We start from the raw sequence: 25662 nt of genomic DNA, 5'->3' as shown, positions 1-25662 counted from the left end.
AAACCAAATTGAGAACTTGATCATGGCTTCTCTAAAGTTTTACTTTAGCCCAGACTTACCAATCTGTATATTTTTCTTTTTTTTTTTTGTTTTTAATTACAGTTTGGTTCAGTCCTACCAGTGATGAAGAAAATCTAAAGTGATCAGTGATTTCATGGATGAGCTTGCTGCACCACATTGTACATTGTCCAAGTAAGCAAAAACACACAGACATATCCAATGAAAGTGCCATGCTTGATGAACAAGCCGCACCTTCCATCAATTTTGGTTTCGAATGAATAAATGATCGAATAATAATTATATTTTACCACCACTCTGGCCGTATTGCTTCCATATCATGGTGAATGGCTCCTGAAATAGTATAACAACAATTCTGCGGAATTCTACAAGAATTCAATTAGAATTGTTCATTTTTAACAAGACAATCACAATTTCATGTCACATCATTAATTCTGGTGAAAACAGCTAGCATATTTTAATCCAGATGAAATTTTTCCAATTTAGACAGGCATGAGTTTTCAAACTACCTTTTGTGAATAAAGCTGTCCAAGGCCAGACAAAATTCCATTACATCTGATCAGGGACGGCAGTAATTTCCCACAGGTGGAGTTCAATCCACTGCTTCACTATTATCAGTGTTGTATTGTTGTGGACACTATTGTCCTTCAGGAACAGCCCTGTGGACGTTGGCCAAATTACAGGGTCAGTAAAGACACTTCACACCTCTCCTAAATGGTAACGTCACATGGAAGAGCCATGGCCATTTACACAATTAACATGTGATGTGACAATGACAAGTTCTGAAGTTGAACAAAGAAAACCTCAAGCATCAAGAAATCCGGAATTCCCTATGATCCTTGATGAAGTGTTGTCAGATTGTTCATCAGAGATTACAGCAAGTGGTGATTGGATATTGTTATTTCGCGGTTGAAGTATTCTATCAAACTGAGTAAATCAATCAATTCCGGTCAGAATTTGTAATTTACTGGCCAACCTTCACCTGATGAAAGCTGTTTTACATTTTTTGTTGAATTCTGATGAAATTATTCACAAAGATTTTCACCCACAGAGTGAGTTCAAACTGGTATGCCATATTTGTTGCATGGAACTGATCTTTAACAACAAATGGGTAGAAGGCTAGTGATCTTCAACAATGACAGTGGAAGACAAGTGGTCTTCAACAATGACTTGGTGGAAGGCAAGTGATATTCAACAATGACTTGGTGGAAGGCAAGTGGTCTGAAACAAAGATCATCTAATACCAACTACTCGGCCCCTTAAGAACTGTTGATTGCTAATGCTAATATAACATAGTTTACATGCATGCATCGTGTTGAACATTTGTAGCAAGCTATAGAAGGTCACAAGAAAATGTTGGAAGCCTTGTACCCGAGATGCCAACAGACTGAACTGTGACACATATCAACCTTGACATGTAATCACCAATGCTCAGCCAATGTTTGGCCATAAAGGCCTTAGTATGAGGCATTTGGCCTTAACCCAAGAAGGCTGTGATAGTGTGTACATGGCCATCCCAGAAATCACTTCCTGTAAAGCGCTTTAATAATCTGTCTACATGTAGCTACAAATTATCATACAACAAAGAGAAATTTACACACAAATCTAGAGACCTCAGACACAGTGAATATTCTTCATCAATGAAAAGATGCTGTAAAACTACACGTATCGACTGGTTCATCAAGTATGGAATTTTGTGTACAGATTGACTTTCTAAGTTTTAGTGTGGCATTCTACATTGTATAATTTTATCAAGTCACACAATATTTCGCACTGATATTGCACGAAAGCCACAGAAGGATGGACAGATGGATCCAACTTAATGTATCTGTCTCTATCACCAAATCATCGGATAACAACTATTACAGTACATGTACCATCAACACTAAATGTAGAATAGAACAAATTTCACAAGAAATCCAATCTATTCTTTTTGTGTATAAATCACATTTCTGACTTTTATTTCGAAGAAGTGAGTAATCCTGTTGATACATATTAATTTACAGCAACATGTAGTGAGTTTTTCACCTGGTCAACTAACAAATAGCAGTTATAAGAACCTATTGATACACATTACATCAATATTATTCTGCCGAATAAAATCTAGAACTAAATATCATCCACACAGCATACCTTAAACCGCAATAATAAGAAAAATTTTCAAGTTTTACAAAACACCAGGGATTAAACTCTATTATTGTCCTTAATGGCCTTAGAGAACCTCACACCACAAAATACTGTATATGTGTGGATTGCTGTGGCTATTACCCCAGCCTGTGATACGGTATATGTGTAGATTGCTGTGGCTATTACCCCAGCCTGTGAAGAAAAGCCATCCATGCACATAATGTTCAGTTTTACACTGAAATGTTGCGTTTATAGCACGTCCACTTGAGAATGCGAGCTGTAGCGTCATCTGGACAGTGTTCCAGCAAAAATTTTCATTAAAGATGAAAGCAAACATTTTAATATTGATTAGATGTTATATTTCATAGTATTACGTGAAATTCTCAGAGGAAATACTAGCAGAAACTTGCTGCCAATGTTAGTCACATGGTTTCTTACATGTACCTAGAACAATAAATCAGACCTCGGACAGACAGTGAAACGTGTTCATATTACAAACAGCACATGCACATCCAAGGAAAATGCACAATGACAACTAGATGTTCTAGACTGAACTGCAGACACAATTTCACTGTGATAATTCTGTCCATTTCAGCCAGCAGAAACACATTCTCCACATGTCTCAAGATAGCTGAAGGTAAAATTGGCACCGTACCATAGCACTGTTAAAAGTCTAATGACAATACCCAGAACTTTTTTTCATCCTGCCAAAGACGACTTCATTTGTCTAATGTCTGACACTGTACTCCAAATAAGCTTTCTGAGTTAGAGACAGATTGATTCACTAATGATTGTTTAAAAACATGAATACTCAAGAATTCCTCAATAATACAGTATGATGCCAGCCACTTTTATGGGTGGAGGGAAATGGAAGTGCCAGACTAAATCACTCACCTTTGACATGTCACTCTGGTGAAAGTCAAGTGCTCCGCACTCAACTTTGTGTCAAACCAAACCCTTCCTTTGACAATTTTGTACATTCTCTTGTTTCTTGTTTACTTAATTATTTATTTGATTGGTATTTTAAAACACTATATTCAAGAATATTTCACTAATACGACAGCTGCAGGCATTATTGTGGGAGGAAGTCCACAAAACCCACAGTGAATTCAACCTATCACTTAAAAAGCAAATGCCTTAGTAGTGAAAACAGTAAAAAGCATACAGAGAAGCCATCTTATATTGCCAGGTGTCCGATAAAACGGTTCAGTACTGACCTAGCAAGAGTGGGATTTGAACATGTTACCTCCAAGATGATCAGACTGTATAGGCCTCAAAATATAGATCGTATTAGACGGTAATTTACATACTATTTATTGCTTTACAGGTAATACAATGAACATTAAGCAATTCCACAAACGCTATCAGCATAGGAGACAATTTGTCCAAGTTTTCTGAGAAAAGCTATGAACCTTAAATAGAACTCCTGAAGTCCATATTCATGCAACAGTTTAATGAACCACATTATTTTTTTCACCGATAAGTTGTATATCAGCATAATTCTGATGAAAAAATTGAAATTTCACAATAAATTTGTTTTAGCTTTAAACAGGCAATACTGGCAATTGTTGGCAACAAAATGATCAATGCCAATCAAATTTCTGATAAATGTTAGAATAACCCAAACAATTATGTTTCACAAAATATCAGCCTTATGTGCAAGCCCTGAAAATTGGTCATGAAGTTTCTAAAAGTGCCTAAAGGCAGGTTGCATTATAACTTTTTCAAACTTTAGAATCATCTAACACTATTGATAGTACAGTCACCAGGCTCATATTTATTGAAAGACAATATTGTAGCTATTGTTGGGAGAAAAAATTGTATTTGCCATAAAATTTTTGGCCATATAAAACTCTGGTATAGCCTTTTTAATTTAATCAAAATTAAGTACATGTATTTGTATTTAAAAACAAACATTGTTCTGCACCAAAATGCCTTTGCACGGTTTCACTTATTAAAATCTCAGTGACATGAAGTTAACAGCAATCACTGCCAAACAATAACATCTCAAATCATATTATTTGTGTGTTTCATACACTTATTATATCAGAGAACATGGATTGTAAATGAAGCTGTAATTTACAGAAGCATTTGTTAGTGTTTACGCAGAAAGGTTAAATCTTATGTCCTTCTGAATCTTTTTCAAATTCAATGAACCACAAAGACAAATGTGACATTTTATGACAATGTGACTGGGAAGTGACTAGTATTTAGCACATCAAATGTAATCATAAAACCAAAGACTGCATGCTGCCAATAACAATACAGTAAAATTATATCAACTGTGACGAATGCTTCAACTTCCATACATGTTTACAAGTATTACAAGTTTAACAAACCTTTGTCACTTATGTAAACATAAATTATTTGATCATCACCGTTTGCAAAGTTTTGATATCATACTTCAACAGAATTTCAAGAGGAAAATATTGAATACTATGCTGAAGTATCCCATGGATAAGTAAAGATGGAAAGGTTTTATCTTACTACAGTTAAAACATAATTAGATATTTCTAAGAAGTAAATTATATTAACAGAATGTTGCCTGGCTAAAACTGGCCACGATTTAGAATCAGGAAAGTAGTTCATGATCTTCGATGACTGACCTTTCAGAATTTCCAATAAAATGGCAATACCATGACAAGCGTAAATATATCTGTCCCCATGTAAGTTGAGCAGACTATAAAGCACCCAACTGTACATGTACAGTTTAAATAACTTTGGTCAGTTGGGTAAGTATAATGCATGTATATACGTATATGGTAGTCTTGACATCCTCCTATACACAGGGTCATTCAAATCTCAGTCATATTGCACAAAACCCAGATCGAGTAGTGTCCAGTCAGAGTTATCTCCCCTGCTCCCTATTCTTTGGCCTGGGGGTTGACGTGCCAGCCTAGTACCTGTCTGTCAAAGCCGCAGCTGAACAGGTTACACACAGGGTTCTCGTCAGCCCATGTCACTGAACACACCATGCGACTGTGACCCTACATGATACAGATGAAGACAGAGGGTTAAAATCTAATTAATGCATCAAAATAAAAACATAATCATAACATATTATTTTTATAAACTTGCAATTTTAAAAATAAACCCTTGCATAAAGAGTTTTTGACACAATAACAAGACTTTAACAAGTTAACAAGTTACTTTAAGAGCATAAATTCTGTGTTATGTGTCTTACTCTTGTCAAAGCTACATTAAAAACAAAACATGTAGATCCTCATATATTACTGTTTAACATTAGTGTAACATTATTATCTAACATTAGTGTAACATTATTATCTAAATCTCTGGCTTGAGTAAGGAATGCTAGGTATAAAAGAAACTTTCCTCTAGATATGTAAACTCACCATCCAGTGATGTGTAAACTCACCTGTCTCTTACTGTGAATTGTAAACTCATGTCTCTTACTGTGATGTGTAAACTCATGTCTCTTACTGTAAGGTGTAAACTCACCTGTCTCTGACTGTGAAGTGTACACTCACCAGCTTCTTACTGTGATGTGTAAAATCAGGTCTCTTACAGTAATGTGTGAACTCACCTGCCTCTTACTGTGAGGTGTAAACTCACCTGTATCTTACTGTGACGTGAAAACTCACCTGTTGCTTTCTGTGATTTGCACATTCACCTGTCGCTTACTGTGATGTGTAAACTCACCTGCTTCTTACTGTGATGTGTAAACTCGCCTGTCTCTTACTCCGGTGAAGTCTACCTGAGTGACCACCTGACATGTCATACAACCTCAACTACATGTAGTTGCTGTGATGTGTAAACTTGCCTCTCTCTTACTCTGGAACAGTCTACCTGAGCAACCACCTAACATGTCATACAACCTCACCTAAATGTAGTTCCTGTGATGTGTAAACTTGCCTGTCTCTTACTCTGGAGCAGTCTACCTGAGCAACCACCTGACATGTCATACAACCTCACCTACATGTAGTTGTTGTGATGTGTAAACTCACCTGTCTCTTACTCTGGAGCGGTCTACCTCAGCGACCAACTAACATGTTGTACAACCTCAACTACATGTAGTAACTGTGATGTGTAAACTCATCTGTCTTTTACTCTGGGGCAGCCTACCTGAGCGACCACCTAACATGTCATACAACCTCACCTACATGTAGTTGCTGTGATGTGTAAACTCACCTGTCTCTTACTCTGGGGCAGTCTACCTGAGCAACCACCTGACAATGTTATACAACCTCACCTAAATGTACTTGCTGTGATGTGTAAACTCACCTGTCTCTTACTCTGGGGCAGTCTACCTGAGCAACCACCTAACATGTCATACAACCTCACCTACATGTAGTTGTTGTGATGTGTAAACTCACCTGTCTCTTACTCTGGGGCAGTCTACCTGAGCAACCACCTGACAATGTTATACAACCTCACCTAAATGTACTTGCTGTGATGTGTAAACTCACCTGTCTCTTACTCTGGGGCAGTCTACCTGAGCAACCACCTGACATGTCATACAACCTCACCTACACGTAGTTGTTGTGATGTGTAAACTCACCTGTCTCTTACTCTGGGGCAGTCTACCTGAGCGACCACCTGACATGTCATACAATCTCACGTGACGATTATCATGTGGAATTGCTATCAGGTGCTGAGATGCAGACACAGCCAATCTGAAAAATTAAGGTACATTTTCGTTTGTTTTCACCACAAAGCAGAATTAATTCGACATCTCAAAAAAAATATATATATATCATTAATCCTGAAGATGAACGAAAATGACACAATTTCAACATGATCCAGCTGGTTGACACAAGTGTATTCACATTTCATGACGGACGCCAGAGGATTCCATTTTACAGCATTGGTGTTGTCCTTAAACACCCAAACTTTATACCTATTGACTGATTACTTATTCCATTGTAGCTTAATGCCAGCATACCTGTTGATTTATTTGACTGCTGTTTAAAGCTGTTCATTTAATTATTTGACAGTTTAATGTCAGCATACCAGCTGAATGATTTATTTATTTGATTGTCGCTCAACTCCAGCATACCTGTTGACGGCAGAGTCTGTTCTAATTGTGGTTAGAGGCGACCTCATGTTCTTCAGGTCCCATACCTTCACCGTGCGGTCATCACTGCCAGACACAACCTTGTCTCCACTGGCAAACACAGCTGATGTGACCGGCCTGGAAAACAAGGGAGAAAACCCTTCAGTCAAAACATAAACTTGAAGCCCACCACTAGGGTTTAAAGTGTACTTTAAAAACTCAACTGTTTCTCCAAAATAAGGCAGTTTCCTGACATATGCATAGCTGGTTTTTGCATTGGGCACTGAAATAGGGGTATCAAACAAGGTTTTAGATGATATTATACAATTATCAAAACTGGCTGAGCATTACTTATATTAGCATTCAAAACCCAAATTAAAGATACAACTTTATGATACAAACCTATATATTTTCTGAAAGAGACAATGTTCTGATTTCCAAAAAGACTTTTTTAGCGATGGGTGAGATGGTCAGGGGTAGAAATGTTTTTTAAACTGCCTGTCACAGAGACAGATAGAGTTTTTTTTGTACCTGTCACCTGCAGGTATTAGGGGCCAGGTTATAATAATGCTGGCCGCCGTCATATACGTGAAATATTCTTGAGCACGGCGTAAACCACCAATCAAACAAAATAAACAAACCCGCTTGTATCTACCTGTCCCCATCAGTGTGACTTTAAGAGAGCCTAGCGCTCTTGATCACCACTGTCTAATATTTGCGAACATATAATTTCAGTTTGGTGAAATCATTTTCTTTCAACATCGCCACCTTGGCGAAGCATTATCAGTCTACTGTGTTACAAGATTATTTGGTTTTAGCAGCATTTTTCCTTTCATTCAATATCCTGTCAGGACTGGAGCTTCTGCACAGTCAATCAATTAAATCGAAACATACTTGCTGGAGTTCAGTCTGTGCTTGGGTACCCATGTGCTTCTCATTCAAGGGACATAACTGAGGAAAAGCATCAGGTCAGTATGCGTTTAGATTTGTATGTGTGTCTTGAGTTGTTCCCCTTTACACCTGAGACTTCACGAGTAGTCCTTGAGCGATGCGTTCCTAAAGCTGAACACTTTTGAGGGACAGGAAGATGTGGGGACTATAAATATTAACTTAACAGTATATTCTTTTTTTTGACTGACATTGTACTGAAGAAGACTCAATCTTCTGCAAATGCCATGTTTAGAGACTCTCGAGTCATGTGTGCCACATATCTTTTATCGATTGACTGTTCTGCATTGACTGTTGAGGTTGAGTGGAACTTTGAGTGGTTGACGCTGTTCGTTCTGTTGTTTCCTAATAAAAATGGCTTTTTCAGATTTAATTTTTGTCATTGCTATGTTAACTGAAGCACGTTTTTCAACGATGAAGATACATTTGGCCTTGGAATTGAAATAGGATAGGTTCATTGATGACGGCCTTGTCCACTAATTGATGTCCTAACAGTGTCAACTTGTTGGGGCCAAAAATGACGAAGTCTAGCGACAACATTTTGATAATTGGAATACCATGTAAATATACAGACTTCACAAACATAGACATACATGGATATTGACTTAAACATGATTGTAAACTTATTGAGCCTACATGTCACTGCGACCGGTGAATTTTTTTGTGACCTGTCGCAGACAAAAATAGAAAGAAAAGAAAGGCATTATTTCGACCCCTAGATAGTTCAGGCAATAAAGGGCAGATGCTAGGTATTAATGTTTATGTTCATAATACATATATTTACTATAGTTCTTGAAAAAATAAAAAGGGACAAACGTTAAAACGATTGTTAAACTGATTTTAATCCTGAAGTCATTGCCTTGTCTAGACTACGAAGCAATGGAATAGGCTCCAGTTACACAGCATGTGCCTTTTAATCATGCACTGGGCTAGCAGGAAGTTAAAATACAGCAAACCCCAGGTTGTAAAATGGCTTTAAAAACTATTTGGTTGCAGGTCAATTGAAGACATGAATAAACAAACTACATGGTAAACTTTTAAACTAGAGTTGTCTACACTGTGTAAATCACATGTTAGTTGTTTATTTTACTTACCTTTCCAGTTCAAAATACTGCCCAATTCAGAGCTTAACAATTTTTCTGACAAAAATCTTAAAAGACACAAGCCTTGAAGCCATCAGTAAATGTTCTAGGCTTTATATCAAGATTTTTTTTCCCACAGCAACTGGCTGTAACAGAAAGGCGTTTTCAGTAGAAAAAGTGAGATCAGCTTTAATGTGAGACACTAACACCTGTCAGCATTTGGGAATGCTTCCCAAGTAGAGAAACAAAAATGGTATACAGAAAAGTGTTAGCTTCACTCTAATAACTTGTATCAGTTTATTCCAATTTAATCTCTGTTCTGCTAATGATACAAGTGTTTGTAAACTTGTAAATACACACAAATGTGGTACATTGCCTAACAGAACAAAGTGAAGGTGGACAATATTGTGTAGAGCTACATAAACCCCTTTTCATCACATATTGGGTTTCCCTCGATCTCTGCCCGGTTTCCTCATCCCATACTGCTGGCAGCCGTAAATGATATAGAAAGCTTTAGACAACTACCTAGGCAGGTGTGATGAATGACTCACTGTGCATGTCCCTGGAAGACATTAACCTGCATGGCTGGGTTCCTCAGGTCCCACAGACGGAATGTCGTGTCTTTAGAGGCCGTGACGATCAGTCTCTGGGAGGAGTGAGCACGGATCTCTGTCAGCTCCTGGTCATGACCTGTCAACTCAACAGCAACTCTCAGGTAACAACCTCAAACAGCGCACATACACACTTACCTCAGCAAAATAACAGGCCAGGCCATTCTGTTGTGAAATATCTCTTTACCAGGCTATATTTGTTGGGCATTAACACAACCCTATCAGAAAAACTATGGTTGCTTTGAAGGAAATTTTTTTTCTGGCTTGTGATTTTAAAGAAATCAAAAAAATAAATAAATAGAATATAATAATTCCACTCAAAATTTAACCCAGAAAGTGCCTATTTTTGTAGTAAGCTGGGATTACACCTAACAAACACATTTTTAATGATGGCCACATACGCATCCATCCTTTGACAAATAGCCTGAGCCCCAACCCCCGTATACAGAGCATATCTGGGAATGAATTTTACAATACAAATGTTTTCTTGGCACCTACTACAAGACAATTCAACTCATTTGTCCATGCCCTTCAACACTGTGGCATAGAATAGAGCACACAAGTACCACAGCACCCGCTACATGCTACATTAGCATGGCAGATATATCAACATAACACTGCTGCACACCATTTGCAAAAAGAAGTTTTCAACTGAAACTCTCTAGAATGTCTTTAGTTATCCTGAATAGTTGTTAGGTACATCCAGGGTGTCAAGTACATTTTGAGAAATAAAAAAATTCTTGCTAGGTGCTCCAGTATTTTTTTTTTACAATTCCCTGATGCCATCTCATTATCAGCCTCACCTGTCAATGTATTGATGACTTCTCCTGTCTCTCCATCATAAAGGGTGGCGGTCCTATCCCAGGAAGCCGTCATCACCTGACTTCCACCTGTCATCCAATCTGCTGCCACCACCACTGCTACATGACCCTTCAGCTCTAGCAGAGGAGATTTGATGCTGGCTATTTCAGAACCCATGTCACCACTCTCTGAAAAGATAACACCAATTCTGAATGATAACCTCGCTGGCACCATTGATAATTTAAATTAAAATCCTAAAATATAACTGAGAAATAATATGTCTTAGAAGTACAAATATGTATGTGTGCTGTACATTATGTATCAGCCTTGATACATGACCAAATGACCTCCAGTTCTTGAGATACACTATTTCTTCTAACATTTGGGACACTTGGTCTGCTCATTTTAGCCAATATATATGTAATTCTAGCAGGAATATTGAGTTTTTATTTTCTCACATGATTAGACCATCTCATGAACAACATGGTAAGGCTGGTAAAGAAATGCAATTTTCTACTTTCAATACCACTAATATCTAACAGTATTATCATTAATAGGGATTACACTTTCTGAATATAGCACAGATTCTAGTGCTGAATAGTACTAATATCTGTCCCAAATTTTAGAAGAATTACGGTATTTGTCATCCTACTGCCAAAAACCTGGAGCTATTTCAGAGCAATTGTGTGAAGTATTTGCTATAAAGATGCCAATCTTAGTTGAATTTCTCTGAGCCTTAACACTTATTTCAGGAGGGGGGACGGGTGCAGTTGGAGAAATATCTGAAAAAAACTCTCACTGATATGTTAAAGGGGTATAAATAGATTAAGTATTTTTGAGATTAAGAATAGTCCTTACCATCAACTACATCTTCTTTCTCTGAGCCATCAATTTCATCCTCTCCTGAGGAGTGAGATTTCTGGAGGAATGTAAGTCATAAAAGAGATCATAAAAATCATCTACCAGAGCTGTTGCAGTTTCAACTCCCTTGTGGTAACTTACCTGATTCATGAAAAATTGTGCACCGCCCACTTCCCAGGCCAATGTATATTACAGACATTTTATGACAAGTGAAATTTAGACTAAACTCTCATTGCGCAAATGCATCCCCAAAGTCTGTTGATAATAAATAAAAGCAAGTGTATTAAACCTTAGGTTTAAAGATCTAGGTATACGAAACTCAGACCTTTGACAAGGATTCTTTTCAGATGAAGATAAATGTGTACAAGATGTAACCATAAAGTGATATCTGATGATTAATGAAATCGCTGAATGTAAACCATTCAGCAATACCAACTAGCTTTTCAAATTTCATGTGAAACAATAACATTTATAATTACAGACAGGAGCCATATGGCAGCCAGAAAACTGAGCTAATTTTTAAGCATGGCTTTAAACAACAATGACCTCATCTACAGACTGAGCCCTCACCATGGCTTCAGGGTTAGTGGGGAGGGTGACCTGCGCCTTCCAGATGTGAGCAGTTTTGTCTCCTGATGCAGTCACAACCAGGTCCTGGCTCGGGTGGAAGCGGATCGAGTTAACTGACCCACTGTGACCTAAATACTGTAATAAACATAGTCCCGTCTCCACACACCATAGTCTAGCTGAGTGATCTGAAATTATCCACAATCAGTCAAACAAGATAGGGGCATCATAACCGAATGGATACAGGAAACCTGGGCTAGTGATAAATAATACAACAAAACACACTTAACACAAAAAATGTTTTAATACTTATTTACAAGCTTTCAGAGAGAACTTACTCCATCAGGTTAAGCTGTTACTCTTGTTTCAAGAAGCTAAACCATATCTGTAATTGAACCTGTGAAAGGTACATAAAGCCTTGTTATAAATAGAGTTGTCAAAAGAATGATGTCAGGAAAGCCATCTTTTCCCCAAAAAAAAAGTGTAATAAGCAAATTTACATGTTTATGAACCAAAAAGTGTAACCCAGATATATGTATATATCTCTGACATGGAACATAATACATTAACATAAAGTGCAACCTTACAGACCAACAGATATGTACAGTTGTACCTTGTTGTACCCAACTCTACAGAGCCAAAAATAGGCTAACTGGGCACTGACACTAACCTCCCATTATCACAATATCTCACCTTACACCTGAATAATAAAGTTAAAATGGTAAATTTCTTTTACATTTGTATGTTCTGAATGGGGTAGGGCCATTGCCATACATGTAGCAAAGAAGCCGTATCTACTGTACTTGAGCAGTATGCTATTCTTTTGTGTCATGAAAGGCTGAGACATTTCATCTGAATATTTGTGTGCATGCCTTAGAGAGCAGGAGATTTGTTAAGGTAACGCCTGACCGAATACTCTCACTGATGTAGACATTACCTGCAGATGCTGTTCCTAGAACTTTGTGGCCTGACCTTGCCACGCTGACCTCCCAAACCCCATCTCTGTGACCTCTGTACTCTCTAACCAATGACATGCCAGCAGATGGGGCTCTGAAGCTAGACACAATCTTACTGGTAGAGACTTTGTATGTCGTCTTGATTTTCTGAGACAGCTGACTCGCTGGAAAACGAAAACAAGAAAACGATCAGAAATTACACTTATATATATGTCCCCATCCCCTACACACAAAAACATAAATATTAGACAACCAACCATTGCACAGCATTAATATAATTTTAAGACACTGAGTGTACATAGGTACAAATACTCAACATACATAAGACAAAAACTGAAACCCCCCAAAAAAGACATTCACAGAGGCATGTATTCCATAACAAGATGGACAAGTGCACAGCAAGAGATGATACACGTTCATTTTCCACACTTTGTGTGAGTTCCAGAATCCTACGTGTGCGTTCAAGTTAGACAATATATATTCTCACAACTATTGTCCTACATTAGTACATCTGTGTAGGATACGTGAATACCAGTGAATAATAATAAAGAAAACAAATCAAATCATTTCAGCAGCCCTCAAAAACCTGTAAATTGCTTTTCAGTATCTTAATTTTCCTAATATTAGAATTTGTACAGTGAGAATAATCAGCCTATTAAAACTATTACATTTTGAGCCGATTGTTGTCAATGAGTAATTTTTGTGTTCCACAAACAACAACATCTTAATAAGTCTGAAGTAAATGTAGACAATGTTCATAAACATGCATGTAACTGTATAAAGTATGTGCCCATAGAAGATATTCCTGTAAGACCAAACAGCCTTACTTGAAGAGGGCACATATTTAAATCTGAACATACATCGCTTAGCCTTGCCACTGCCATCTTGTACATCTGCACTCTCCACTACTGGCTTCTCTCCACCTACACTCTCCAATCTATCAGTCAATGCTTCAACCTTTTCTTGTACTGTGAAGAAAAAGAAACACAAAGCCTCAACAAAAAATGTTGAACTGCAGTAAAACTTTTTAGGACAATTTAAGACATGATGTCAGAAATATCAGGGGCGTTTGACATCTAGTAACAATTAGAATGTCTTACTCAACTGAACCGTCGAGGGCTTACTCTGGGGAACCAGGGTATGAAAGTACATTAATGTTTTATTACCTGAACAAATTAGCATAACTACTACAAATTACACCATTATAATATACATGTAAAACTTGTATACTCACACGAAAGATTCTGAGCATAAACGTGTTCAAATTCCTTCTCAATCTGACTAAACAACTCATATAGTCGAGCTCTGAAATACCACAAGAAAAAAAGAAGTGGTCTATTATACATGTACCTATGTAGCAGGCTGACTGAATGACAAGCGCCCTATGCCATCACCAATAAGCCAGCATGAGCTGGACTTGAACTCAGAGCAACTGCATTGGTGGGAGGCTCCTGGGTCATTGCTGAGTGCTGTTGTGCTAACCTCCTCTGCCATGCAATCCTCCATTTACTTTAAAGCTCAAGTAAAACACCAATATATTAAACTTATCTAAGCAGCCCCAGACTCTGCACGTGTTACGGCACAGGTAAATCAACAAGGCATTCAGACAATCCCACCATATAGCTTCCCTGCTATAGCAGTCAACTCAACAATGAAATCAGAATAGAGACAAAAGTTTTAAAGTGTTGTCATGGTAAGGACATCACTGTGGGGAGTTTGTGCACAAAATTGAGACTGTGGTCTTTGATATGCAAATTGTGAACTGCATACGGCAATCCTTGAACAATTCCAACGCTGTGAATGGCCGAGCGAATGTTGAGCTATGGTAGTCAAAAAAGGTTCATTTTTTAGAGTACCAGCTGGAGAGGTCTTTGATATACAAATGCCTTCCCATGATTGGCTATCCATGTACTAAGGTGGCCACTGTAGCCCTCTGACTGGCTGAACAAATACTCCGCTGACGACAGTCACTGCCTGCATGGATGGTTTTCACATTCCATCACAGTATATGAAGGTACATGCATTGGCCGGTGTCATAGGCTCCTAGTACTAATATAGATGTGGAAAGCTGGTACTGTGTATACCAGATAAATTGTCATACACAACGGTAAATTTTTATGCTCTAAAAATCTGGTGAAGTAGCTAGAGAGACATTAAGCTCACCTAGATAAGGGATTGCATAAGAAACTGTAGCCCTACAAGAAAGGCTTGTAGAAATCCGTGTTTACAGGAGAACAGAATCTAAATGTGTGTCCACAAAAAAGGAAAATGGTAAAATCGCCAATACCCTTCTTGTTCTCCTACATGTAGGTAGGCATGTGTATAAAAATTGTAGCCCTACAAGAGTACAAAAATGTTAAATCTAACAAAGTCTATGAATCTCATGAGCAATAAAGTCACAGAAACACTGTACACAAGAAATTGTTCCCTTAATTTCTAGAGAACATGTTTACTACAGAAAACTAATTGAAGTTTATAGAACTGGTAAATTTTTGAATTGAAAGTTTATCAATTAAAATCAGTAAGCCCTTTGTAGACGCATTCAGGTGAAAAGAAACATATATAAAAAAAAAAAAACACAAACGAAATATAAATTTCTATCACTGTATGTTGGAGATCCACGTATGATTGCCATTATACAGGATGTAAAACAAAAAGCTTAACCTGCCACCTGAGAATGTTACACACCATACCTTAAACTTGGGAGCAAAAAAAAAAAAAAAGCCTAACCTTCAACCCATGTGTGACAGCACAATGTACAAGAGCTAAAAACAAGGTTAACCCACCATGTGCGTTTACACACCATATCTTAGACTTAGATCTTAGCCTAACATTCAATCCATATATGATGGCCCAATATACAAGAGCTAAAGAAAAAAGGTTAACCTTCCTGCCGAGTATGTGAATTTACACACCATACCTAGTGAGTAGTGAGCGAAAAAAAAAAAAAAAGCCTAACCTTCAACCCATGTATGATAGCCCAATATACAAGAGCTAAACAAAAAGGCATAACCTTCAATCAATGATTGAGAGCCCATTATATATGTACAGGAGCTAAAGGGAAAAGCTTAACCTTCAATTTATGCATGAGAACCCATTATACAGGAGCTAAAAAAAAAAGCTTAACCGGACACCAACACCAACAGCAGCACTTTCCCCTTATTTCATACAGGCGAGCTAAATCTAACCAAATATAACACCACTGCATACCTTACAGCAAAGGTAAATCATAAAAGTATCCTAGCCCAATACAGGAAGATACATACCTATACAGTTTTCTAGATAAACTGCTTTAAAAACATGGTGGTTTTTTAGTTTTAACAGTTTTGGTTCTTAACAGGTTTTAAACATGTCAGAACATTTTTCTTTAAATTTTGATGTTCTCATTACCATATCGAAAACCAATCACAGCCTTTTCAACTTGTTCTCACCATGGTATGGCTGAAATATTGCCAATGTGGCGTAAAGCCATAATCATTCATTCATTCCCAACCCAATAAAAAAAAAAACACAAATCAAAAATGTATCAAACGGCAACAGCAACCCAACAGAACTCCACTGCTTACCTAACAGCACAGGTGAATTAAAAGTGATCACAACGGCAACCCAATAGACAACCACTGCATGTATTACAGAACAGGTAAATCAAAAATGAATTCAACGGCAACCCAACATAACACCACTGCATACCTTACAGCACAGGTAAATCAAAAACGAATCCCATGGCAACGGCAACCCAATAGAACACCACTGCATACCTTACAGCACAGGTGAATTAAAAGAGATCACAATGGCAACCCAATAGAACACAACTGCATACCTTACAGCTGGCTGTAATCAAAAATGAATCCAACGGCAACCCCACAGACAACCACTGCATACCTTACAGCACAGGTAAATCAAAAATGAATCTAACGGCAACAGCAACCCAATAGAACACCACTGCATACCTTACAGCACAGGTAAATCAAAAATGAATCTAATGGCAACAGCAACCCAATAGAACACCAGTGCATACCTTACAGCACAGGTGAATGAAAAAATGAATCCAATGGCAACAGGACACTACTGCAAACCTTACAGCACAGGTAAATCAAAAGTAACACTTATCAAACAGAACACCAGTGAATACCTTACACACAGGTAAAATAAAATTAATCCAACCTAACAGAGCCTCAGTGCATGCCTTACAGCACAGGAAAATCACAATGAATCCAACCCAATAGAAAACCACTACCTAACTGCACAGGCCAATCACAAATGAATCCACTCGTCTTCCACCTCTCTGGTATGTATGTATGTATGCTTGGGATTTTACTTAACAATTTTTCCGTCATAAGATGAGGAGGAGTCAATAGATGTGCGTTCATATATTGTGCCTTCTTGTGCCAAGGAGAGTCCATGACGCGACAGTGCTGCTGCCACTGAAGTGTCACGCCGAAGACACCAAGCATGACACCCCACCCAGTCACATTATACTGACACTGGAGCCAACCAGACATGTGTCCTTGCTCTAACCCCTTAGTGCTGAGCCACAAGCCAGGCAGCAACAAGAACCATTTTTAGTCTTTAATATGACCCAACCTGGGTTTAACCCCAGGCCACCCAGGTTAGAGGTGTACTCCACCAGTGTGGTACAAAAGTGTCAGAATGTTTATTTATAACTTGCCTAGGGTCAGTGGTTTACTTTAGTTCCTCCACTCACAAAACTGACCAGAACCGAGTAAGTGAAAAACGCTTGATCATGGCACTCAACTACATGTACAAGCAAAAAAATAAATACTAATAATCTTATAATTCCACCGAGATTTGCTTCAGGCTTGACTAGTCATATTGTGACAATGCTCCCTTTCAGCAGGATCGTTTCAACATGTTCAATGTCTTCATACATGTATTTCTAATAGATTTAAACAATCAAATACATACATATTCATACTCCTAGTGCTGCATCATTAAAGTGTCATGCCGAAGCTAGTGGGCATGACACCCCATCAAATACTCAGTACCCCACTTGTCCTGTCCACTATGAAATATGACCAGCAACAAAAGAAAATGCCTCAATATGTTTTCACTTTTGCCTGTTTTTGGTACAACACAGCTCTGAATATGTGTGTGCAATGTTCAGTGTTTATGAGCTTAACAACTGTTGTTAGCAGCAGGAGCAGTTACTCTGGGTGCTGAACACAAGCACTATTGATTGCTGTACTGGCCTAATCCAGATGTCTGTCAGCTCCAACCCACCCCTCTATGTCTGTCAGATAGTTACCTGAACTCCTGAGGTATGGGGCTTTCCCCATCCACCTCACACGAACGACTCATGACACCCACATCGCTGTCTGTGTGGCTCCTGTGACGGCGCATCATCCTCACACCTTTTGCCTTGTGCTTCGTTGTACTGTTCATCACTACTGATTGGATAAATGCGCCTGTCAATCACACCTGTAGGCGGATCCTGGCAAGGTTTCAGCTCTCATCAATTTCATATCTGGTGCAAGCATACAGAAAAAACATAATTATATCAACAATAATACATAAATAAAGACATGATGATGATGGGGAAAATGAGAGTGTAGGTAAAACCATAGATATCACTACACTACACTCAGGTCACACCAACCTCAATGGGTCAATGAAATCATTTCTTAACAGCTATGTTCCACTACAGCATACTTATTAAATATTAAACATACTAAGCATAGAATATATGGTTTTATAACCAAAGACCTTAAAGACATGAAACATGTCTATATCTATAATTTATAACATTTAGAAAACCATGATAACCTGACAGGGAAGTACATGTACTTGAGTAGAGGTACATGTATGCTTGGCTGTCCACTGAACACAACATATACTGAGCAGTGCACAGTGGTAATGCCATCTGCCACCCGCCTGGCCATCACATGTTTAAACATACATGTACTATATTACATGTTGACAGGTTCATAACTTTCACTACTTACATTTTATACCTTGTTGATGTGTTAGTTATGTTGTGCCAGGGTATATGACACACATGAACTCATAAACTTAAGACAAATGCACTGTGTTGTGTTCACTAAAACATGTAACCTAGCTGTTCTACAGGCCTAAAACATATGTATAGCTTTAGAACAAGGGCTTTCTGTCATGTATACTTTTTAGATTTTGTTATAGAAAACATGTGTACAGGTCTTTGTTGATTCAATCTGACAGACAACTGCCTTGCCTAAATTTGTAAATAAATAACTGACATGCTTATATGAAATACACTGTACACATCAACTACAAAACAATCTCAGTCACAACCATGTGATCTACATGTACATGCATGTCAATCATTATTTAATCAAAACCTAAGGGGAGGCAAATTCAACGATTTCTTTTCTACAAACAGGGTACACAACACAAGATTTGACTAGAGGTTTTATGTAATATTCAAGAATACTTCACTTATATCATAACAGCCAGCACTACAATGGAAAGAAAGAAGGGAAAGCACGGGAGGAAACACACAACCATTTGCTGGTTGCTGACTGACCCTTCCACGTATGACTGACTGACGAGGAAACCAGCAAGAACTGGGTGCTCTCACACAACAATAGGGTAAACAGCAAGAGAAATAGTGTAAGCCACAGACAACAAGGAGTAGAACATCCAGAGATGGACAAGCTGTCAACTTCCAAGTTTGATTTATTTGTTTTTTTTTTCTTGATTGGTGTTTTACACTGTACTCAAGAATATTTCACTTATACAATGGCGGCCAGCATTATGGTGGGAGGAAACCGGGCACAGCCCGGGGGAAATCCATGACCATCCGCAGGTTGCTGACAGACCTTCCCATGTACCGCCGAAGAGGAAGCCAGCATGAGCTTAACTTGAACTCACAGCGACTGCATTGGTGAGAGACTCCTGGGTCATTGCGCTATGCCAGCACGCTAACCAACTGAGCTACGGAGGCCCCAAAGTTTTTTAAAATTTTTTTTTTAAAATTTAACATAAAATTTAAAATTTAACCTTACATTTGTGTGTATGAGATATAAACAAGAAGTTTACACAATAAATTTAAAAATAGAGGCACGTCATGATGTTAGGTATGTATTTATTACTCTCCACTTTGGAGATCCGCAGAGTAATACGAACTAGATCATGCGAGGCTTGCATTAAAGGCCTGCCTGTAGTTATCATTTCTGGAGTGAGAAGGTGAGGCAGTGTGATATGACGCCACAAAGTCAAAAGCTTGATATGTTACATCTTTGTTTCCTCTTTTGTAAGGATACAGTCAGTAATTTACAGTTTTGCTTTTGTCCACAGGATTAAAAGCTGCGGAATTAGGAAAATTCTGGTTGTGTTCTCAACAATCTGATTCATGGGGTCTTAAAATCAAGGACAACTAGGACCAAAAAGAAAAAAAACAACAAAAAAAAAAAAAAAACAATGGAGAGAGAGATTAAATAGAAAATGGTGTATGAAATGTTCTGGCTTTTGTGGCAATATCACTGGTTACCATGATACAAAATTAGCCTTCATCGTTATCAGGGACTTGATGAAAATCAATAGGCCTATATATGCACCAAGACAAACATGTAAACACAACAGAACAGTTTTGCTTTTCTCTAGTGGTTCTCGTGAAAGTGAGTCTCATAAATATTAGATGTGGACTAATACATGTAGCTGATAGTCCTGAGAGTTCCAAGAGGTTACAAACACAGGCATATTAGGTCAGGTGATCCAGTCAAGGTAAACTGTATACGTAAGGTGATGGATCGCCATGGAGGTCATCAGGTAAACATCAATATATCACTAACTATGCCATCCATTTTCATATCAACAAATAAATATCTCTTTTGTTTTCTTTTCTTCTTTTCTTTTACACAGAATAGTTGGACTTACTGATGGTGTACATTGGTTTGTTTTACCAGACGGTACTTAACATAATTATATCATTCATTCAGTGAAATGAAAGTCAAAAATAGTCACAATTAATACATAAATATATATATGATAATGCATACTAATGAATTGATTTCAGTCTCTGACAATATCCTACAAGTAAAACAAATGTCACTTCATCTCACATAACCATTTTCTCACATGAACGCCATACTATGCTCACTCTAAGAACTATCTCAGCTCAATGTATAAGAGAGAGTGAAATGACCACTGTCATCACACATGATGGGCAAGGGTGGGTTTGCAAGACTGACGGTGACACATTCAACAAATATCTCAAAATTCTGGTCAATAGTACACAAGACCTTCTCAAGCATATTGGGAGTAGCCAAACTGTTTTTGTGAGATCGCATCATATTTATTGTTCTTTTTTTTTTAAGCATTTTTCCATTCAAAAGAGAACTGTTAACTTGAAGAGTCACTGTTAAGGTTAACTGATGGAAGAAAAGGCTTTAATGAATATTTAAACAACAGAGTCAATGTCCTTCATCATATTGATATTCAGGTATGTGCATACTTAATATCTTTCAGAGGAATTTAGGTGGGTTGTCATAGAAGAATATTGGCATCACTTATGGATACCAACTTTGGATTTATTAACTGGTATAATCTTGGAGGTATCTATTTCCTGTATGACTGTATGGTCCCGCACACTGCATACAGAGTAGCCACAAGCCAGACTCAAGCTTTTTGATGCATCCTGATTCGATTCCACTGCAAATATGGCATATGCTCATGAAGTGGATGCCACTGTAGGCCCCGTAACAAACTTAAAGATTTCATTAACTTCTCCAAAGAAAGATAGTTGACTACGTCACATTAAAATAAAAAAACAAAAAAATCAAATAAAATACAATTGGATGTAAAATCAGCAACAGTTGTAATGAAGTGATAAATAAAACAAACGGCCTGAAGAGTTCATTCATTTGTCAAAAACTGAACCATGTAAAGTCTGTCTGGTGACCCATGAAAAGCCTTTCAGCTATTCAAAAAAACTTGGCTACTGCTCTCAACATTTGCGTCATCCTCCAGCATTCAGCTCTTAGTTCAAGCTTTGATTCAAGGAATGAAGGCTCTCATGGCAGTAGTCAAGTTTTTTTATATCATGGGCGAGGGCAATTAGGGGCATACTTTGACAACACAATTAGTCAAGGGTTAAATGATTTATGAAACCTAACATAATGATTGTAATGATTACTTAGTTTATGGCAAGTTCTAACACATACAATTATGAGTACAAATTAAAGTCTCTCATCATTTGTTTTAAGGCTTTGAAAATGGTTCCAAACATCACCATTCATCACCTTTCATCAGTCAGTCCAACAGCTAATGAGTTAGGCCAGTGATGTATTTTGTAAAAACTGTCAGAAGGGGAAGAATTCTGGAGTGGATGTTCAGTACATGTAAACGATTCTCATCCGACACAACTTTCAAAAATCCCTGAGTGCATGTACTGACAGAAAATGTGAATTAACAGTCAATGTAGCAACAAAATAGTAAATATGCCCCATGAAGAAAAAAAAAATTCATTAAGTTCTTTATTTCCAGGACTAGCTAATAAACTCAACTGCAATCACTGCTGCAGTTACATTTCACAAACAATATAAGTGGCAAACTTGATATCACTTGGTACTAATTTTTGCAATGCATCAAAGGCATTCTAGTACTTTTAAGGCAAATACACCTCAACTGCGAGAAGTAATTTCATTAAACAGGGTATATTTGTTTTAATTCCTCAACAAAAAAAGAAGAAAAAAAAAACATTACTGGATATTTTAGCAGACACTGTAATTTGGCTATGTAGTATTCTGGCCAAACTTCAACTGGTAATGTATTATGCAAACTTGCCTCCTGTAGATGATGAGGCCAGTAATGCCAGAATGGTACTGATAAAAACTTTTCATTTATGTTAAACAGCAGAAGAAAAATCTTAGATGTAAACCGGATATTTTGGTATGTTGGGAAAGGTAATCATCTTCTCTTTACTCCTTTACAATTGTAACATTAGAAAAACAAGTCGCAAAGAGTGATAAACATGCATCTTCTTAAACTTTACATGTATGTAGCCCACCTACAAACAGCAACTGGTTGACGCACAGCACTGAAACTCCTGGCAGGCAGGTCATAAAAAACAAACATATGGTGATGGTGAGGTGTTACTTACCTTCTTTGCATCCATTTAACCACCTTCTGATGTCAACTCTGTCATATATCTCTAATGAGGTCGTAAATCAGTGGAATATTGCCATACCCGTCACATAGTAGGAACTTGCTAGACAACTTCCAAATTTAAAGGAGTCCTTGTCACAGTTAAGACGTACATGTGAGTATGTTGATATTCTGGCAATTTAACACCTCCTAGCGTATATGTCATGGCGGGTATTGATTGTTGAAATCATACAATGTATAATGTACAAACCTACTATATTTTACTTAGTGGGTGGGAAGATTAGCTTATGTTGCTGCGGTAGGGCCTCTGAGGGATATGAGTTCTCAGGAGTTCCCCATGGAGGCACTCGTGCATATACTGGAAGTTGGGGCTATAACCCTGGCGCATGAACGTTGGGCGAATGGAGCGTTTTCTAACCCCAACTTCCGGTGTATGTGCGAGCACCCCCATGCGGAACTCCTGAGAACTTCTATCTCTCATACGCTCTATTATTTATCGCTGACCTGCTTCTCATATGTTCACTGTGAGTACCAGATTCTTCAGTGAATTGTATCCTCTACCATCTGACCAAAACGGCAACTCAATCTTTACAACTCCCAAATGGAAATGTAACTAGTGTGAATCTACTACATCTTGCGCTCTGCACATTCATTTAATTCATATACATGTATACCTGTTAACTTCACAGCTACACATGCATTATGAATATAATTAGCACTACCTGATATACAGTTTGAAGAAACATGCTTTAAATTTCATTTGATCTGCAAAACATATCTGCGTCCTCATTACTTTTGTAAATTCTCTTGGCGAGTGCCAGTTCTCATACATTCTCAGACATTTGCACAACAACAACAACAACATATCCAATGGACACATCGGAAAACGAAACAGTCTTTTCCCTGAAGTCTGATCTTCTTTAATAACACTAAGTCTACAGCTACCTAATGAATATCCTCCACCAACTTACAAACAGCTGGACGTCTGTTCCTTGTTGCGTTCTTAGAAAGAAATGTGACAGTCGTTCTGTCACTATTTTTACAGCACGTCACATCTCTCACTTGGCACCTTTCACTGGTTCAGGGGAGAACACTCTTCCTTGCTTAGTATTCCGTTCAACAGCTGTGCCCATCACTGCTTGTTTATGAAAATACTCATGAATGCAGTTTATCAAACCTTTGGGTTTTCTCCGTTTATAAATACAACTCTCGTCATATACAGGCTGAAAACGATGAGTCAAAAGTGTAACCAACGCCAGTAACAAGTGCCCATGATTTCAACACCAGTATGTTTAGCTTTAACTGAAGTAAAAACTGCAGCATGTTGAAATATGGCAAATATGTAATATCTGAATCTTAAACCTCCATTTAAAACTGACCTTGGGTATTTTACTTTATTTGATAATTATACATAGAATAACCTAAAATATAATGATCAATATGCACAAATGGTGCTTGCTCAGAAATGTAGCGTTGCACAACTGTTGTCAAAACTTTGGATGTAATACATTAGCATATTGTAATAAGCATATCCAAAATAAAAATTTGTGTCTTATTTACTTTGGTCAACTGCTTCCATCCAATTGTCTCAGTCACGGTCCTAATAGACAGCTTTGTCTATTAGGGCCGTTTAATTAAGTCGGCAACTTACACACAAGTACCAGTGAATCAAATCTTACGTTGTTTGTTTTTTTTTCTGCTCATACCGCCACACGAAGGAAGTATGTATAGGTTACTACATCTACTTTACTCCTAAAATTTACATTTTTTTTCACTTCCATTTCATATTTTTATTTTTGCTTTTTTAAAATGGTTTTGTTGTATTTTGAACAAAACTTTGAAAGAATAGATCTACCTAATAGATGTTTCGACAGTTAAATATGCCACTTGTATCAATTTCACCACTGCTTTTTATTTGTCTGATGATCACGGTCAGAAGTTTTATAAAGTTTTAGGCCTACGTGTCTACTTTTATTGACTAACCAGCTGTTTTTAATGACCATTACGTATGCAGTGGGCATTCAAGTTTTGCCATGTTTTTCACTTATTTATATATTCAATAATTCAACATCACAGCACTATATGTTTTGCAAATAACCTGTAAAGGGTTGTTTTAAATAAACAAATTGTATCACCTTCACTTCCTATATAGCTCAAAACCGGCATCCGATTTCCATGACTTTCGAGTTTTCAGCCAATCAAAATGACGGAAATCTAGATCAATTCCCTTTTAGCCAATCAAATCTCGGCATAGGGTGTCTCGCTGTCATGGCTCATACACGTTTACCCGTTTAGAAAATTTTAATAATTTTAAACTAAGAAAACAATGCAATCGCTCATTATTATTAAAGAATAAAGTCAGCTTGCAAATGTTTGTTTCCTAAAGAATGTGTGTAAAAATGCAAATCATGATCTGAGCTGTTTTTCGTTGTGAATTTTAAGCGAAAAGGGAGCAGGTATGAACATGGCCTGACTTGCTTTTTCACGGCTGAAGCGCTCCACGAATGAGGGGTCGCTTACACTAGCTCAGGGGCGATCGCTGCCTTGGCCGCGCACTACTTCTCGACAGCGCTTTC

The 25662-nt window shown here is 37.7% G+C and overlaps 1 protein-coding gene across 1 annotated transcript; it reads right to left on the bottom strand.

Moving 5' to 3' along the window:
- Nucleotides 1-1961: 1961 nt before the first annotated feature.
- Nucleotides 1962-24168, bottom strand: LOC135477193 (WD repeat-containing protein 37-like). The gene is made up of 12 exons (XM_064757354.1): nt 24058-24168; nt 18252-18470; nt 14220-14290; nt 13846-13953; nt 12967-13149; nt 12033-12217; nt 11460-11520; nt 10604-10789; nt 9741-9879; nt 7163-7297; nt 6665-6779; nt 1962-5132 (listed from the first exon to the last, which is right to left on the bottom strand). Exons 2-12 carry the CDS (start codon nt 18386-18388, stop codon nt 5010-5012), a joined length of 1443 nt encoding a protein of 480 aa, XP_064613424.1. The 5' UTR covers nt 18389-18470; nt 24058-24168; the 3' UTR covers nt 1962-5009.
- Between the last annotated feature and the right edge of the window lie 1494 nt (nt 24169-25662).

This window comes from Liolophura sinensis, chromosome 1 (genome assembly GCF_032854445.1).
Source record: "Liolophura sinensis isolate JHLJ2023 chromosome 1, CUHK_Ljap_v2, whole genome shotgun sequence".
Lineage (NCBI taxonomy): Eukaryota > Metazoa > Mollusca > Polyplacophora > Chitonida > Chitonidae > Liolophura > Liolophura sinensis.
Note: the sequence above shows the minus strand (reverse complement) of the source record. Positions and strands in the feature narration are given on the sequence as shown.

Coding starts and splice junctions, on each gene's coding strand:
- LOC135477193 (XM_064757354.1), bottom strand. CDS start 18,388: ATGAACAGTACAACGAAGCACAAGGCAAAAGGTGTGAGGATGATGCGC. Junction 12,218..12,966: donor TCTAGGAACAGCATCTGCAG/GTAATGTCTACA, acceptor GGATAATTTCAG/ATCACTCAGCTAGACTATGG. Junction 5,133..6,664: donor TGCCCCAGAGTAAGAGACAG/GTGAGTTTACAC, acceptor TGTATCATGTAG/GGTCACAGTCGCATGGTGTG.